The sequence below is a fragment of the Chanodichthys erythropterus genome, chromosome 23 (assembly GCF_024489055.1).
Source record: "Chanodichthys erythropterus isolate Z2021 chromosome 23, ASM2448905v1, whole genome shotgun sequence".
NCBI classification, from domain to species: domain Eukaryota; kingdom Metazoa; phylum Chordata; class Actinopteri; order Cypriniformes; family Xenocyprididae; genus Chanodichthys; species Chanodichthys erythropterus.
In genome coordinates this window covers 6,500,722-6,518,298 of record NC_090243.1, presented here as the reverse complement: position 1 = coordinate 6,518,298, position 17,577 = coordinate 6,500,722, and the positions used below count along the sequence as shown (strand labels likewise).

At 36.9% G+C, this 17,577-nt stretch overlaps 1 protein-coding gene across 3 annotated transcripts in view; it reads right to left on the bottom strand.

Annotated features, from left to right (window-relative positions):
• Positions 1 to 17,577, bottom strand: part of prex2 (phosphatidylinositol-3,4,5-trisphosphate-dependent Rac exchange factor 2) — a 150,283-nt gene that overhangs the window by 78,732 nt on the left and 53,974 nt on the right. For all 3 annotated transcript variants that reach the window (XM_067378256.1, XM_067378257.1, XM_067378258.1), the window contains 7 exons: positions 14,827 to 14,927; positions 10,720 to 10,823; positions 10,566 to 10,615; positions 6,515 to 6,590; positions 5,595 to 5,667; positions 3,457 to 3,599; positions 2,994 to 3,086 (listed from right to left, as the gene is read on the bottom strand). In XM_067378256.1, the coding sequence (XP_067234357.1) occupies positions 2,994 to 3,086; positions 3,457 to 3,599; positions 5,595 to 5,667; positions 6,515 to 6,590; positions 10,566 to 10,615; positions 10,720 to 10,823; positions 14,827 to 14,927 (640 nt within the window). The remainder of the gene's footprint in view (positions 1 to 2,993; positions 3,087 to 3,456; positions 3,600 to 5,594; positions 5,668 to 6,514; positions 6,591 to 10,565; positions 10,616 to 10,719; positions 10,824 to 14,826; positions 14,928 to 17,577) is intronic.

Genomic DNA, 17,577 nt, shown 5'->3' with positions numbered 1-17,577 from the left:
TTAATTTCATTTTCACAGGTGCATGATTCAATCCTTTCATACATATGTGCAACTTCCTACTCTGAGCTCTCAAGTGGATGTAATTCATTCACACTGTGCTTCAATGAATGAATTGGACACGTCTCTTGACTCCTATAAATATAACCATTCTTCTCCAAAAATAAAATGCACAGTCCTCTGTTTCCGGATTATGTTTTTCATCTGCATTGAGAAAAATGGCTGGGCAGCATTTCTTTATTTTCTGTTGCTTTCTCCTTCCTTTTTTCATTCACTTTCCTCTATAATACCTCTTTCCTTTATCCTCTCTCTCTCTCGGCCACTGTCTTTCTGTCAGCTACCAATACTTTATGCTATTTTTATGAGACAGCTCTTCATTTATGTGAGTGCACAGCTGGATTTTATTGCCTATTTCTTTTTTTCTCACTTCTCTACATTGGAAACATACAGTGCTGATCCACATGCAATGCAGCATGGAGGGGACTGTGACGCACAAGTTACTTCAGTTCTGGGTAGCATTACTCTCTTTACGTCAGAACCGAGCAGTTCACTTCACCACATTTACCAGAGTTTGAGCCAACAGATCAAACATATTAAAGCACTAAAAGGAACCTCAAAAATGATTTGATGTCTATTTCTGTTATAAGCCTACAAAGGCACACATCAAAATACTAATTACCACAAAGAAAGTTCAAATAGAGAGTGTTAATTGAAAATTGTGAAAGTTTAGGGATTCAGTTGATGTTTAAATGCCTAATTGGTCACATTGAACGCAACCTAACATGACCTTGACAACTGGGGCATACATTTTCTCATCAAAACCACTCACTATTGTATTATTTTTTTGTTGTCTTATTTTTTCTAATTTTACTATGCTTAGAAATACATTTGAGAAGCCTAGCTTTATATTCACAGCAAGTCTGAGTAGAAATGCTGAAGGCAAAACAGGTGGGTCGTGACCCCAAAAATGGACCGCAGGTCTAATTCTGATAGGGTCATGGACAGCAGAGAAAAACTATGCTTAATATAGCAAAATAGAAAAATGCAAATGAATTAAGCTTAGTTATAAAAAACAAAATGAATAGGCTTTTCAACCTGTAAAGATAAGAAAACACTTCTTATATGCAAACATGGACTATATGCCAACAGGTTGAATGAAATGCCATTAATAAAACTGGGAGACAAAAAAAAAAACATTTTTTAGAAAAATTTTAGAATTTACAATTCAGCCTATAGCATAACATTAACTAAGCATTAAAATCATTAGATATTAAAATTATAAATTGCAAAATGGATAGTTCCGGTCCTCAATTATGATTGGCTGTACTGAAGAACTACATTTTTGGCAAAATAATTATTATTTGCTATCAATAAATTATTAACTGTTGCTGTGTGTTTATTTTATAAAACTTTATTAAACCATAGCCAGATATATTTTGAATGTATGAAGCTGTGGTTTACAATGATTTTAGAACAGCTAAACCACTGCTTCTTGAGGTTTAATGTTGTATTGCATCATTTTAAAAGACATTTTCTTTTTCACTTTATGATAAAATTATTGGGTCAACTCTTATTGTCTAAAGTAAAATCTGGGTCTTGAAGAAAACCAATTGAGAACCACAGTGAGCGTGTTTGCATGTATACAGTTACACTTAATAAGCCAACGATGCATGTGGTCATGTACTGTATAGTACACTTGAACTTATTTTCCTTTGTTGGAGTAAGATTATAAATGGCTTAAGCATTAACCAATCAACATAGCTAGTTCCCTTTTGAAATGGTGTCCAAAGCGCTAGGGGAACCGCCTCTGCGGTTACATGCATAACCTAAGAAGATTTTTGATGTAAACACATTAACCTGCCTTTTGTCGGCATATTGAAATGCACATGTGTGACAGATAACAGGAAAGCACACTTACTGCGTATTTAAGCGTATCCAGACAGAGCAAGTGTTTTGCGGTAGGGTGAAGAGGAAATATATCGCCAACTCCAAATCTTTCTTGACCCAAAAAATTATAAAATTTGCAGCCAAGTGGTACAGTCAAAATACTGCTTATTCATTGAACATCACATCTCACATAACTAATGGAATGATAGGTTTTGAAATCACTACTGGAAAATAAACTGATTTTTTTTATAGTAGAAAAAAAGTGTTAAAAGTTTTGTCAACTTTATTTGTGTTGTCAACTTTATTGGTTTGCATGTAAACTGGGACAACGGGTTAGTTCAATAAGCTGAATTTTGGGAGTTATCAGCATATCACGGGGGTGTCCAATCCTGCTCCTGTAGGGCCACTGTTCGGCAGAGTTAAGCTCCAACCCCAATTAAACACACCTGAGCCAGCTAATCAGTGTCTTACTAGACATGGGCTGCATCGAAAACTTTAAAATGCTGTCTTTGGAGGACGCATTCCAAGGTAGGAAAGCATCAAGGCATGTCCGAATCCAATGTTAGCTTCACTTCCTGTCTCCTGACATACCTTCATCTGAGTTTTGAAGGTAGCACAGATGTATGCCTTTGAAATCCCACAATCCTATGCTTTCCATTCGGTGACAGTTAAGGTAGAATAAGAAAGATGGCGTCTGAAAGTTGCGGTTTCTGTACATTTTGGACCAATGTTTTCCACTTCTGATGTAATTTCTAGTGAGAATTACTACTGTAGTAATTAAATATTTGTTTAGTTCTCACCAAATCTCACTCTATTTTGCTGTAGATCATTAAACTGTTGCGCTGCCTCAGAAATCTGTCTGAAATCAGTTTTACGAGGAACCTTCATGCACAAACAGAGAGGCAACAAGTCAGCAAGTTTTCGGATGCAGCCATACTAGAAACTTCCAGGCAGGTGTGTTGAGGCCAGTTGGAGCAAACTCTACAGGACAATGGCCCTCCAGGATCGAGTTTCGATGGCGTTTTGAATTGTGTATGTTGGGCTCAGTGACCTCATGGCCCATGTCTGTTTTTTTTTTACAACCACCCACACAAAGGTAACACACGCACCTCAGCATGGGAACCTTTCTCCACTGATTTGACAATGGGTACTCTGTTTCGATCTTCTAGCGTGAAGCCATAACCTCCTTCACTTGGCTTTATCTGAAATCAGAGTACACATTTCACAGTTATCATAACTTAATAGTGTTAGCTGTTGCTGTGTCATGCAGTGATATTTTATTACGATTCATGCTTTTGAGCCGCTCCTAGAATGTGAATTTCAGACTCTCGCGGGCCAAGACTGTCAAACCAGTTGACTTCATGTTAAAGTGTAATGAGAGGCTGCTTTAGGAACAGTCAAGCATAATTACTGGTGAAGACTCTAGAGTCAAAGCTGGCCCGAGTTCAGACCCCCCGTACGTGCTGAAGCAGAAAAGCCCCATGCGAGTGGATGAAAACCACATGGGCTCACGCCAACGTGTGCTATTGTAAGTGCCATCAGCTGTAGGCGATTACAGATGACATCTCTCACCAGCAGCAACTTGGCGATGACATTCTCCACTATTTTTAGATCGTGTTTTATGGGCTTGTGTTTGGTGTTGGAACCTTCCATCTCCTCGTCAGCGAAGAAGCGGAACAGAAGAGGTTCATCCTTAAATTCGCTTTTCTCCAAAACTGCGAAAAGACAAAAGCAAGGTGTTTTAGGACAAATAATACCTGATGCTCATTCAGTAGTGCTAAATAAAAGCTACATAGCTGACATGTCCTGGGGTGTGACATCTCTGTTTTTTTATTATATTATATTTATATAGCAGTTATTTCTGGTTCTCGAATCTTATTGGCTGAGAGCCGTGCGATATTCCCCCAGTATCAGCGCTGGAATCATTTCACCATTTGTATCACTCCGCTTGTGGCAACTGTCATGGTGGTCAAGCAAATCCACCATATTTTTTTTACGGTCCCACTTTATATTAAGTGGCCTTAACTACAATGTACTTACCTTTAAATGAATCATTTGATACAATGCACTTATTGTGTACATACATGTTTTTACATTGTATTTATAGTTTAAATACAAATAAATACATTCATTGTTGGGTCAATTAATGTAGTTTTAAGAGTTTTTTAAGGTGAAAATGTAGTTATTTCAAATATGTGACTCATATATAAACATAGCGCCCATTTTACAATTTGTTTAGACGCTTTCGCAGATGTGAGCTCCAGGCCATCAGCGGCCATTCAGTGCTCATGTACCCGCAGAGAATAGTTTCATCTTGGCCAGTCCAGTTTCATCACTTGATATTCTATTCTATTCTATTCTATTCTATTCTATTCTATTCTATTCTATTCTATTCTATTCTATTCTATTCTATTCTATTCTATTTCTATTTCTATTCTATACAGCTTCTTTGTTGTTATATAAGGATCAAATTGATGTGTAAATTGAATATGAGTTGTACACAGAAGAGAGTAACACAATGTACTGGAATGACAAGAGCTGTACAGAGAGTTTCAGAGGGGAAGCCTTTTCTATAGAAAGTGGGTCCCATGAAAAGGAACAGGCCAGGATTTCAATCTGTCACCAGGGCAACATGGGCTCTAAACAATCCCTTCACTTTTGTAGTAAAAATGCCCCCAACGAGAAAAAGAGGTCCAGTGTTCTCCACACTTCTATGGGCAAGATTAGATAACGCTGAATTAGCTTTAATGGTCACATAACCTAGTGAACTAGCTTAAATGGATGAATGCCATGATCTCAAACAAGGCCAAAAAATTCAAGCGCCAGTGTAGTTATTACGTTCCATAAATTTGTTGGTAGTTAGCCATGTATGAAACTCAATTGCAGGCTGTAGAGAACAGCCCATGTTAGACTATAAATGAGTCACACAAGCATGATGTGGACTTTGGCATCAAGTGCCCTGAAAATGAGACCCGAATCCTGTAAACAAACAGTTGCCATGAAAACAAGCCAGTCAAACTTGGATTGCGGAGAAGGTCAAGGCTGTTGTCAAGAGAGAGAATGTGCAGAATCCAGTTAGAGGAAAAGTTTTGCAATGTGAATTTAGCTAATTCACTACAAAAAATCATTTTCTTAATCTAAAATTCTTATGTTTTTCATTCAAAACATTCTAAAAACAAAATAAAGAATCAAAACTGTGTAAGATGTTATTTTGTAGCAGTAGGCCTATTTAGTGAACAAATCATTTTCGTTCATCACTTTGTGTAATTGCTTTTTCAGTTGTGTTACTATTTTTAATGAATGATTGAGTTAACATCTCACTCAAAACACACAAAAAGACACTTGTCACCCCTACCACCTAAAGCCGCTGAACGAATCAGAAAATGAATCATCAAACACATCAATGAATGAATCCATGAAAAAAAATCTGAACACATTTATATTGCATTTTTTTTTTTCATTGTTGCTGTTGTTTTAAAGTATAAACCTCACTATATTTTCTTTGGTTTATGCATAAAACATCCTGGTTGACACTTGGGATGAGATATGACAAAATAAAAAAAGATATGACAAAATAAAAAAATAAAAAAGACAACGTTGACAGAGATACAATGTCAAAGAAACAAAAAGAAAAGGTATAATCAGACAGAAACACAGAAACAAAGCGAGGAAATAAAAAAGAGAGACAATGAAACAAACAGCTATCATACCGTGATGCATGAATCCATTGTCGCACAGTTCCACCCCCAAGATCAGCGCCTCTTCTCTGCTTCGGCAGTCACCCTGCAGAGGAGAAAAAGACAAGTGCCACTCTCTTTATCTGCTTACAAGTGGTCAAAATGTCACACACCCTACCTTGAGCTCCAGAGAAACATATTTAATTCACACAATCACTACTGCGGTCCAGTGCAATAACTCTGAAGGGTCACTTCCCAGATAACAGGGAATGTTCTCAGAACTTTAGCTAATGTTGTGGCAAGGTTCTCTCAAAGTTATAAACAAACATTCTTCCATTAATGCTAATAAAACATTTGTTCAAAGTTATCTTGTCTTTAATAGTGTTCTCAAAAAACATTACACATTGTTCATGGAACGTCTTTACCTGAAATGTTTAGTTGGATGTTCGATTAAGTGGAAATTCGTAAAGTAGAATGTTAACTTAACCAAGAAAAAAAAAATATATATATATATATTTATTTAAAACTTAAAAAACTGGACATTTGAGAGAACAGAATAATGTTTTTATAACTAATGGGAATGTTCTTAGAACATATTTTTGTTAGCTGGGTTGACCGCCTGGTAATAATTTCATGGTCAAACACAATACATCACATTCATGCATGCCAGTGTTCAATAAGATGAAAGCTGCCTCTAAATATCTGAACTACACTTCAAATTTAATCCAAATCTGCAGTCTCATAGTGATTCGACTGATTTTAAGTGGTCAGAACTAGACTATGTGGCTAGTTGATGGTTTATTGTTACAGTTCACTTCCGCCTCAGTATATTTAAGATTATCCAGCCTGTTTAGGAAACACCTACTACTTTTGCTCCATTCGTTCCTCCGGTCTCATTTCCTATAGAGGTCACTGTGTTTCCAATCTGTTTATAAAACAGTATCAAATATTACCTGTGCTATCAGCCAGTCGATCAGCTTGTTGGCCATTACCACCGATTTATATGTTCGTAGATGGTAATCCTTATCCCTGTGTGGAAAACAAGGAACGTTTGACTTGACCAGTTCAAAAATGTCTCTTCTTTACAGTAGCCTCAAGAGACACACATTTCAAGTTAACTGTTAACCTTTGTCTTGACTTGCATCCGCTTGAAAAGCTCTTGAGAGAGCTGTTCTGGGCTTTCACATAACAACCCTTTCCCCTCAATTTTTTTCGAAGCCCAAACAAGTGTTTTACCTTGAATTTATTTCAGGGTTGCACAGGGGTCACAACATTTGACCAAATAAGGATCCTCTATATTCTGCTTTTGCTGACCACAGTAAGTGACACAAAGTTAAAGCAGACATTTCTCTCTGCAGAGTGAATTTAGGGTTACACTTTAGTTTGATGACTTATTATTGGAGTATAAGAAGATTTTCTTCTAGCATTTTTTTAGTTTTGATATTTTTAGCAGTGGTGCACTGACTCACTGAGTTTACACGATGAAACCCTCCTGGGTTTACAGAAGTCCCTCCCTCCATTCGTTTGTGAACGACTGTTATTTTTAACGAATCATTGAGTTAATGATTGAATGTCTCAATAAAAAACACACAAACACCAACTAAGTGAACTTATCAAACATAATTTCGGGAGGAGTACACCCACCTACTCTTCTAGAGTGAATTCAGGTTGATTGAGACACTTTTCCCCAGTCATCTCAATGGCAAAAAGTGTCCCAATCAACCTGAATTCACCCCTAATTAATAGCAGCCTCTTACTTCTACCCAGCATCAGTTCTTTTGGCATCCCCAGCATCTCCTTCCCTTTTTCTCCTTTATGTATTCAACCTATGTGGTAGTTCTAGGGCAAATCGGAGCTCGAGTAGAATATCCTCTCCATGCTTCTCCATAGCGGGCAGTAAGTCAAAACTGTTTACCATGTATGCAAAGATTATATGGGCATACAAACTCATGAAAGCCATTGAATAATTCAGTGAATGAATCCATGAATAAATAAGTACATGAATCTGAACACTTTTTTCAGTCGTGAATGACTTATTTTTAATGATTCATTAAATTATTGATTCAATGTCTCACTCAAAACACAAAAGAGACACTTGTCACCACCTAAAGCCATTAAACCAGTTAACTAATCAGTGAATGAATCCAAATCAGTTGTTTTTTCAGTTGTAAACAACTGTTCTTAATGAATCATACAGTTAATGATTCAGTGTCTCACTTAAAACACAAAAAAGGCCCTTATAAAGTCATTGAATGAATCAGTGAAGGAATACATGAACAAATCAGAACATTTTGTGTGTAGATATGACAGAATGAAAACGTTGACCGTGGATGGATCAGCAAGCTGACAGTTTGAAAATTGCATGCTAAAACCCTCCAGGAAAAGTAAATTCAAATTCAGGCCCTTCAAAAGACACTGCTAAAGCCAGAAACATCTAGACAGGCATCTTGGACAATGTGTGCAGCTCACACCATTTCTTGAGTGCCCTGTAACTGGTGTTGCATATTTAAGATGGTGTATCAAGTTAAAAATGGTTTCATTTTATAAAAAAAGTGTTTCAAGATGCCTATATTCTCGAAATACAATGTGTTTCTCTGCTCAAGTAGAGATCAGCAGGTGTCTCACAGCTCACTTTGGTCCAGATCCAGTGCCTGGAGCGGGTCAAATTGATGCACTGTGGCTGCTTCCAGACCACGGGAACTGAAATGGAGCAATGATTTTCCCATGAAGCCAGGGGTCTCTTGGGGGACACTCTCTGTGCTAGGTCAGAGGGCTAGACTAGGGCCCACACCCTGCAACTCACACATACTCAACGCCAAACTTAGCTCTTTGCAGTTCTGAGAATTCCAAAAACATCCCCATTCTGTTTTTACACAACCAAACACCTCCAGATGACAGGAAATGTGCCTTTTCTCTCAAATGAATCTCACTGTAACTCTCTCAACATGCACCTCGAGTGTTTGTGATGGGTTCTGTCTGATAATATAAGGATTTGTTTTAATCACAGACCAGAAGTGTGAGGCTGGACAGGCCTTGCCATGATTTAACCGCTTCAGACATGGAGCCAGCCCTTTCCTCTGTAGCTGTAGCCAGAACTGTCACCATGACAAATGAGGGTAAACAGCGTCACCACAGGCAGTCATATGCCTGGAACAAGAGCACTGCAATCTGTAGGACAAGTGTATGCAAAGTCAACCAAACCTTTCAAATCCTCAAAATCCTCTTCTGTCTAAAACTTTTAGATATTTACTTTCTTTTTGTTCTACTTCTCTCAGTATGTCAGGAATGTTACTCATCCTGGATTTCGGGGTGCAGAAGAGTCTTTATATGGGTAAAGCGGGGGCATAAAACCCACCCACAACCCCTCCAACCAGCAGGAAATACCAGATAATTAAACTAGAGCTGGATTCTCCAATTATAGCTCCACAAGGAAGAGATTCTCTGTATAGAGTACAGAAATGTGGGCATATAGGCATTCTTAAGCCCTATTTGGACGGAAATTGTTTCTCATGGGGACGTCTGTAAAAATCAATTTGCATGGCACATCAGTGATAAAACCAATGCATTTGAATGGTGATTTATTCATGGTGGAGGAACAACTTCTGTCCTAAGAACCTGGGAATACGCTTGCTCACGTGATCAGTCACATGATCATTGTCGGCTGTAAACAAAATTTATGGTATTACTTGTACAATTAATAAATTAATAGCTGGGGGGTGGAAACTTTTTGAATTTGAAGATCAACTTAATTTGTCTTCTGGGAAACATATCTTCTGTTGCTTTCGAAGACATCTTCATCCCGTTCAAAAGTTTTCAGCCCCCGGATCTTAATGGATCGTGTTTCCTTCTGGAGCATCAGTGAATGTTTGAACCTTTTTTAATAGTTGTGTTTGAGTCCCTCAGTTATCCTCAGTGTGAAAAGATAGATCTCAAAATCATACAGTCACTGCTGGAAAGGGTTCAAATATGCAAAAAATCCTTGAAAACTGAAGAATCTGCAAGACCTGGAGGATTTTTCTGAAGAACATAGGGCAGTTTATCTGCCCAGGACAAACAAAAGACTCATGAACAACCATCACAAAACAAAAAACAGTCATGGATTATCCAGGTAACCACACACAGTATTAAGAATCAATGGTTCCCAAACTTTAGAACGGGGTTATTTTAATCAATTGTGTTTTTTCTTGTCTTGTGGAATATATGTAAACATCTTTTATGTAAAATATCTTACTCAGGACAGTACTAAATAAAAATAACATGCATTTTGTATGATCTCTCTTATTTTGTTAAAATTATTCACATTTTTCACAGATTCTGCAAGGTGTTCCCATATTTGGCATATATCCAGCCTTACAGATGTAGACAACATTTAGCAATGCAAATGCACAGATGCACACCCAAAGTAAACATTCTTTGCTTTGACAAACTGAAATGAGAGCTGTTTATGCATTTTACCTTCCAAAAAATGGCTTGGAACTCTTAAGAATGCATTTGTGGGATAGCATATTTGCAGTACAACCCAACAGTCCTTCAACAACCAAGGCAGGATTTAGCAGAAAATGGATTCATCCGATCACCTGAACAAGAAAACGTGCCCTCAGAGTCCATTAGCTATGCAGAATTTAATATCCTGTGGCCTGTCAGCTGCCAAAACCTCAAATTGCACCTGTTTCACATTTACGGCTTCCAGTCATTTGTAGTGCAGTTCTGATTACACACGTATGAGTATGACACAACATTGTGCACAACTCTATGAACTAAGACAATGGCTTCAAAATTATTTTGCTATGTGCTCACACATACATAAAAGAATCAATAACAAATCTAATTCTGGATAAGACCTCTAATATAGTGATTTCTTATCACTTATCAGCCTCCTGTTTTTTCCTGTAGGTGCTATCTTTAGAGTGGAAGGAGAAACGGCAGGGGTGTGAACGCACCTGGCAGAGCTGGTGTGACTAGAGACAGCTGTAATGAGGTGGAACTAAGATACTGGCTCCTTACCTGATCACCGGTGTGAATAAACTATGCAGTCGGCAGAACAGCCTCACACCCTGAGGGAAGAAGGACATTCGTTATTTTATGTCGAACTTTTCCAAAGGGCAGAAAGAGACAGAGTGAAACCAGCCATTTAGCAGAGCACAGCCAGTTGAGTTACCTTGGAGATGACATCCTGCATGTCACTGCGAGGGTGGTATGTGCCGTCATCGTAGCGGAACCTATAGAGCTTCGGCTCCGGTTTAAACTGGTGTTTGTCTGTAACTGGAATGAGTTTAAAAGGGTGGAGATTTAATTAAGACTACAACAAAATGCATCCAATTAATTCCAAATTCTACATAAATTTGCGTTTATACTACCGCTCAAAAGTTTGGGGTCTGTACGTTTTTTTGAAAGAAATTAAAGGGTTAGTTCACCCAAAAATTAAAATTCTGTCATTAATTACTCACCCTCATGTCGTTCCAAACAAAATTAAGATATTTTTTGATAAAGTCCAATGGCTCAGTGAGGCCTCCATTGACAGCAAGTTAATTAACACTTTCAAATGCCCAGAAAGGTACTAAAGTTATATTAAAAACAGATCATGTGACTACAGTGGTTCAACCTTAATGTTATGAAGTGATGAGAATACTTTTTGTGCACCAAAAAACAAAACGACTTTATTCAACAATATCTAGTGATGGGCGATTTCAAAACACTGCTTCATGAAGCTTCGAAGCTTTACGAATCTTTTGTTTCGAATCAGTGGTTCGGAGTGCCAAAGTCACATGATTTCAGTAAATGAGGCTTCGTTACATCATAAGTGTTTTGAAATTTCAATGGTTCACATGACTTTAGCAGTTTTTTGGGTGAACTAACCCTTTAATATTTTTATTCAGCAAAAGATGCATTAAATTTGTTAAAAGTGACAGTAAAGACATTTACAATGTTACTAAAGATGTTTTTTTTTTACTTTCTATGCATCAAATGCATCATGGTTTATACCAAAATGTTAAGCCGAACTTTTTTTTTTCAATATTGATAATAAGAAATGTTTCTTGAGCACCAATCAGCATTTTAGAATGATTTCTGAAAGATCATGTGACAATGAAAATTCAGCTTTGCCATCCTCACAGAAATAAATTTTAAGATATAAATAAATAAATGCAAATATTACCAACTATAATAGCAATAATACTAATAAATTTCATTTACAAGCCGTCCCACAAAATAATTAGTAGTAGAGGAAAATAATAGAAGAGGAAAGTTTTGTGAAAAGATTTTTTTAAAATAATTTTTATACCCTTTTTTGCACACAATGTATATGATATATACAATTTATATTTCAATTTGCTATTCAAATAGATGTTAGTTCAAGCTCTAATTTATTCCACAATCAAAAGTGTCCAATAACAGTGGTGCTATGAAGATACAGTAGAGAAGCATTCAACTGGTCATAGGATCTCAAATGGTATATGTGGCGACCCACTCTATGAAGAATAAAGTCTACTGATAATACTGGACACATTTCGTGATTTTAAACATATTTACCAAAGGTAAAAGTATTGATTTCTTTAGGTTTAAAACTCTGTACACCTTTTACATCATTCATTAGCACATATTTTTCAAATAAATACATCAACACTGTAATGTAAAAGTTTAAAACATGTACCTTTTACTCTATTTTGATGAATTTTACATGTGCACGGCGATAGAAATTTTGCAATGCATGGCGATTTTCTGTTTACAATGAGGCTGATTGAATATCTTTGTTGGTATTTAAAAGTTTTACAACAATGACACAAAAGGCTACAAAAACTCAGAAAGATCTTCATAATCTGTTCAATGGAATTTAGAGGCTTTCAGCTTCATGTAAGCACATATGCAAGTAACACCAACATGCTTATGAAAAGTAATCCCGCTGTTTCTGCCAAATGAATTCATCATTCTTAGTGAACAGTAAAGGCTTAAATATCTTTCTCACCAAAGCTGTAAATGCGAGGGAGTGGACAGGGAGCCCTAATGCTCAAATTTATTTCTCCCTGTTAGGAAGCGGTGAAGTGAAAAGTGATTTAGCATGAAGTCCTGGCTCAAAGCCAGTCAGTCTCCTTTAGAGGAAAAAAAAGTCCATACGGTGAGCCTGCATTAAGCAGAACTGAACCCCACCACCCAAAAAAATGATAAAAGAAATAGTGGGCAGAAGTTCAGCCATTTCCCTCAGTATTAAACAAACAGCAGGGTGTAAAGCAATGAATATTTGTGAACATTTAAATAAACAGAGAAAAAGTTATAAAAAGCCATCTGCTCTTGGACGCTCCCAGAGTTCCTCAGGGCCTGAGAACAATGATGTCAGGGCTCTTGAAATAATAAGAGGGATATTTGTCCAATCAGCCATCTGCATTAACAAATGAATAATAGTACTGAGTACAAATAGTGATGATGAAACTCATCAACTGACTATTTGAGCTAAGCAGATTATTGAATAAGCATGATGATAGTCATGCCTATTGGTTAAGACAAAAAAAATCTCCAACTGCCTTTAGTTCAATATGGTGTATTACATTTTTACATAATTATAAAAATTGCATAAGTGTTATCTATTGTTATCTGACTCTCAACTATGCTTCTAATTTTTACAGTGTTATTATAACTAAGAGGGGAAAATGTCACTTTTTACTCACCCTCATGTCATTTCAAACCTGTATGACTTTTTTTTCTGCACAACACAAAAGAAGATATTTTGATGAATGTTTTAACTGTTTTGTCCATTCAGTGTAAGTCAATGAGGTCCAAAACTACTTTGAACACTACTGACTTTCATTTCATGAACAAAAAAACACAGATATTTTTTCAAACTAATTTTTTGTGTTATTCAGAAGAAATTGATACAGTTGACATGATGGTAGGTAAACGATGACAGATTTTTTTTTCTCTATTTCTGAGAGTCAACTGTTTGTATAAAGCAGGGATTCCCAAACTTTTTCTTCAGCCGAACCCCTTTGACCTAAAATATTTAATTAATATCTAAATATTAAGTACACTTTTAGATTTTAAGTTTACATTTTAATCATTTAAAGGTGCCCTAGAATTAAAAATTGAATTTTCCTTGGCATAGTTAAATAACAAGAGTTCAGTACATGGAAATGACATACAGTGAGTCTCGAACTCCATTGTTTCCTCCTTCTTATATAAATCTCATTTGTTTAAAAGACCTCCGAAGAACAGGCGAATCTCAACATAACACCAACTGTTACGTAACAGTCGGGGTGTACGCCCCCAATATTTGCATATGCCAGCTCATGTTCAAAGGCATTACACAAGGGCAGCCAGTATTAACTTCTGGATATGCACAGCTGAATCAACAGACTAGGTAAGCAAGGAAGAACAATAGGGAAAAATGGCAGATGGAGCAATAATAGCAATAATAACTGACATGATCCATGATATCATGATATTTTTAGTGATATTTGTGAATTGTCTTTCTAAATGTTTCGTTAGCATGTTGCTAATGTACTGTTAAATGTGGTTAAATTTACCATCGTTTCTTACTGTATTCACGGAGACAAGAGCCGTCGCTATTTTCATTTTTTAAACACTTGCAGTCTGTATAATGCATAAACACAACTTCATTCTTTATAAATCTCTCCAACAGTGTAGCATTAGCTGTTAGCTACAGAGCATAGCCTCAAACTCATTCAATATCAAATGTAAACATTCAAATAAACACTGTACTTACGTGATTAGACATGCTGCATGACGAACACTTTGTAAAGATCCATTTTGAGGGTTACATTAGCTGTGTGAACTTTGTTTATGCAAGCGCGAGCTCCAGGGGAGGGGAGCGTGAGCATTTAAAGGGGCTGCAGCCGGAATCGGTGCATAGTTAATGATGCCCCAAAATAGGCAGTTAAAAAAATTAATAAAAAAAAATCTATGGGGTATTTTGAGCTGAAGACTTATATTACATCTTGTAAAAAAACGTTCGATGGCACCTTTAACAATATTTGCATGGTTACACATGATATGCAGATAAACAAAATTAAATTTCTAAGTAAATCTTTTATTTTGATTGTTTTTATTTTAAAAATAAAAATGGCAGTCCCTCGCGAATACCAGTTTTTTTTTTTTTTTTTTTTTTTTTTGTGTGTACAGCATAGTTGCTGTAAACATCTTCATCCAGTACTTGAAAGTACTGCATGTTGAAAGTACAATGTACAGTACAATGTTGAAAGTCAGAATATAGTCAAAGATATAACATGATGGCATATAGAGAGGAAATGGAACTAACCATGGTGGATGATGCCATTTTCCAGGAGGGCTTGACCCAAATGAACCCCCTCCTCAGGGTTATTGGTCTCTCCGATCTCCATCAGCCACGACACAAACTCACTAAGAAAAGACAGAAAGAGGACAATAAAATAATGTGAGGACAAACAAAGAGTATAAATGACTGTCAACAAAATCCATTAAAACTGAGTGATCACAACACAGAGATTTAACAATTAATAATTAATAGTCTTCTTCTGTAGTGTGGTGGAGTTTAAGGAGTTTAAGTCCAGTCACTTTCCTGTCTGCCTGCCTGTCTGTCTATCTATTCAAACTACATAAGGATTAAATATTCCTCAAACTTCAAGTCTTTAAAAAACTTTTAGACAAACTGCTTTTCTATTTCTCCCCTGATCTTTTTCAACCTTTCTCTGGTCTTCCTCCTAAAGAAAGTTAAATTGACTGCCCTGTATAATTTTGTAATTTTGCTGGGTAAAGCCACTGTCTCAGTGGAGGATATCTGATTCTTCTCCCACCACTCCCTCCCCAGCTCTCCTTCCCATCCACCCCTCCACAAAACCAAAACGAACATGCCAAGCTCTACCAGTGTAATCCTGTGGCTCTTCCCAGAGTTTATGGAACCCATGGTGATATAGCATTAGAACCATCTCAAACTCCAGCAGACCTCTGAGGTTTTAGGTGATTGAATGAATGATGGATATGGTGAAATAGAAAGCAAAAATTACAGTGAACAAATTGACTAAAGAAAGTATGCAGATGGAGACAAAGAGACAGAGCATAACATCAGCACAGTATCTATGACAGAATGAAATTCAATGATTAAAAGATAAAGATTGAAAACACAGGAAATAATGCAGGGTTTGTCAGCCTGGTGTCACTTTGGTAATTGATTTCAAGTTGTTACCTGCATTTCTGCACAACTGAACTGTACATCACATCACTTTCCTCCTGACTAAATTACTGAGATTAATTCCTCCAGCTCCGGATCACAAAGAGTTTTAATCAAGAAACACAGATGTTCCTATCGCTCAAGTGGCAAAACATGGTGTTGTAACTATAAAGGTCATGGGACTGAATATACTAGAGATGCACTGTAACTGAAAATGTTGATAAATATTGTTAAAGCATTGCCAATAAGTGATAAATTGCTGGTATATACCATTTTATCAAAAAACAAACAATAAATGTGTAAACGAAAGTCCATATTTAAATAATAAACATCACCTGATAAATATCCAATATTTACTAATACTGTAATCAATCAATCAATCAATCAATCAATCACCAATATCAGCTGATAACCAATATGGCCATGATAAATAATGCTTCACTATAATTAAAACAAGTGTTTTAATAACTGTGAAATGAAATCTGCATCTCCATAAAGTTGGTCAGCAGCAGGAAGCATGAAGTGCTCTAAAACTTCGTGGTATACAGCTGTGTTGACCTTGGACCTCAGAAAACACAGTGGACCAACACCAGCAGATGACATGGCACCCCAAACCATCACTGACTGTGGAAACTTTACACCGGACCTCAAGCAACGTGGATTGTGTGCCTCTCCTCTCTTCCTCCAGACTCTGGGACCCTGATTTCCAAAGGAAATGCAAAATTTACTTTCATCAGAGAACATAACTTTGGACCACTCAGCAGCAGTCCAGTCCTTTTTGTCTTTAGCCCAGGTGAGACATTTCTGACGCTGTCTGTTGTTCAAGAGTGGCTTGACACAAGGAATGCAACGGCTGAAACCCATGTCTTACATACGTCTGTGCGTAGTGGTTCTTGAAGCACTGACTCCAGCTGCAGTCCACTCTTTATGAATCGCCCCAACATTTTTGAATGGATTTTGTTTCACAATCCTCTCCAGGGTACGGTTACCCCTATTGCTTGTACACTTTTTTCTACCACATCTTTTCCTTCCCTTCGCCTCTCTATTAATGTGTTGGACACAGAGCTCTGTGAACAGCCAGCCTCTTTTGCAATGACCTTTTGTGTCTTGCCCTCCTTGTGCAAGGTGTCAATGGTCATCTTTTGGACAACTGTCAAGTCAGCAGTCTTCCCGATGATTGTGTAGCCTACAGAACTAGACTGAGAGACCATTTAAAGGCCTTTGCAGGTGTTTTGAGTTAATTAGCTGATTCGAGTGTGGCACCAGGTGTCTTCAATATTGAACCTTTTCACAATATTCTGATTTTCTGAGATACTGAATTTGGGATTTTCCTTAGTTGTCAGTTATAATCATCAAAATTAAAAGAAATAAACATTTGAAATATATCAGTCTGTGTGTAATGAGTGAATATAATATACAAGTTTCACTTTTTGAATGGAATTAGTGAAATAAATCAACTTTTTGATGATATTGTAATTATATGACCAGCACCTGTATGTTCGACCCGGAGTCAGACAATGATGGAGAGACTCAAGTAGAAGTGACAACTTGTAGAATGTTTTTGTGTGTCCCTTTACATGCAAATGAACTGGTGCTCCTGGTGCCCTTTTAAGAGCTCATGCTCTGGCATACCAGCAACAACAAAACAGGACAATCTCACGCACTGAAAATGTCAGAAACTGTCAGTAGCAGTGTTCAGCCTAATATGTTTGAACTGGAGTCGGACAATGATGGAGAGACTCAAGTAGAAATAACAAGAATGCAACACGTTTTTTTCTGAATAGCAAAATAATTGGCGCAAACGTATAAGACTTTACTGATTTTCTTTGGGACATTTCCTTTGAAAATGAAATTTAACCATGA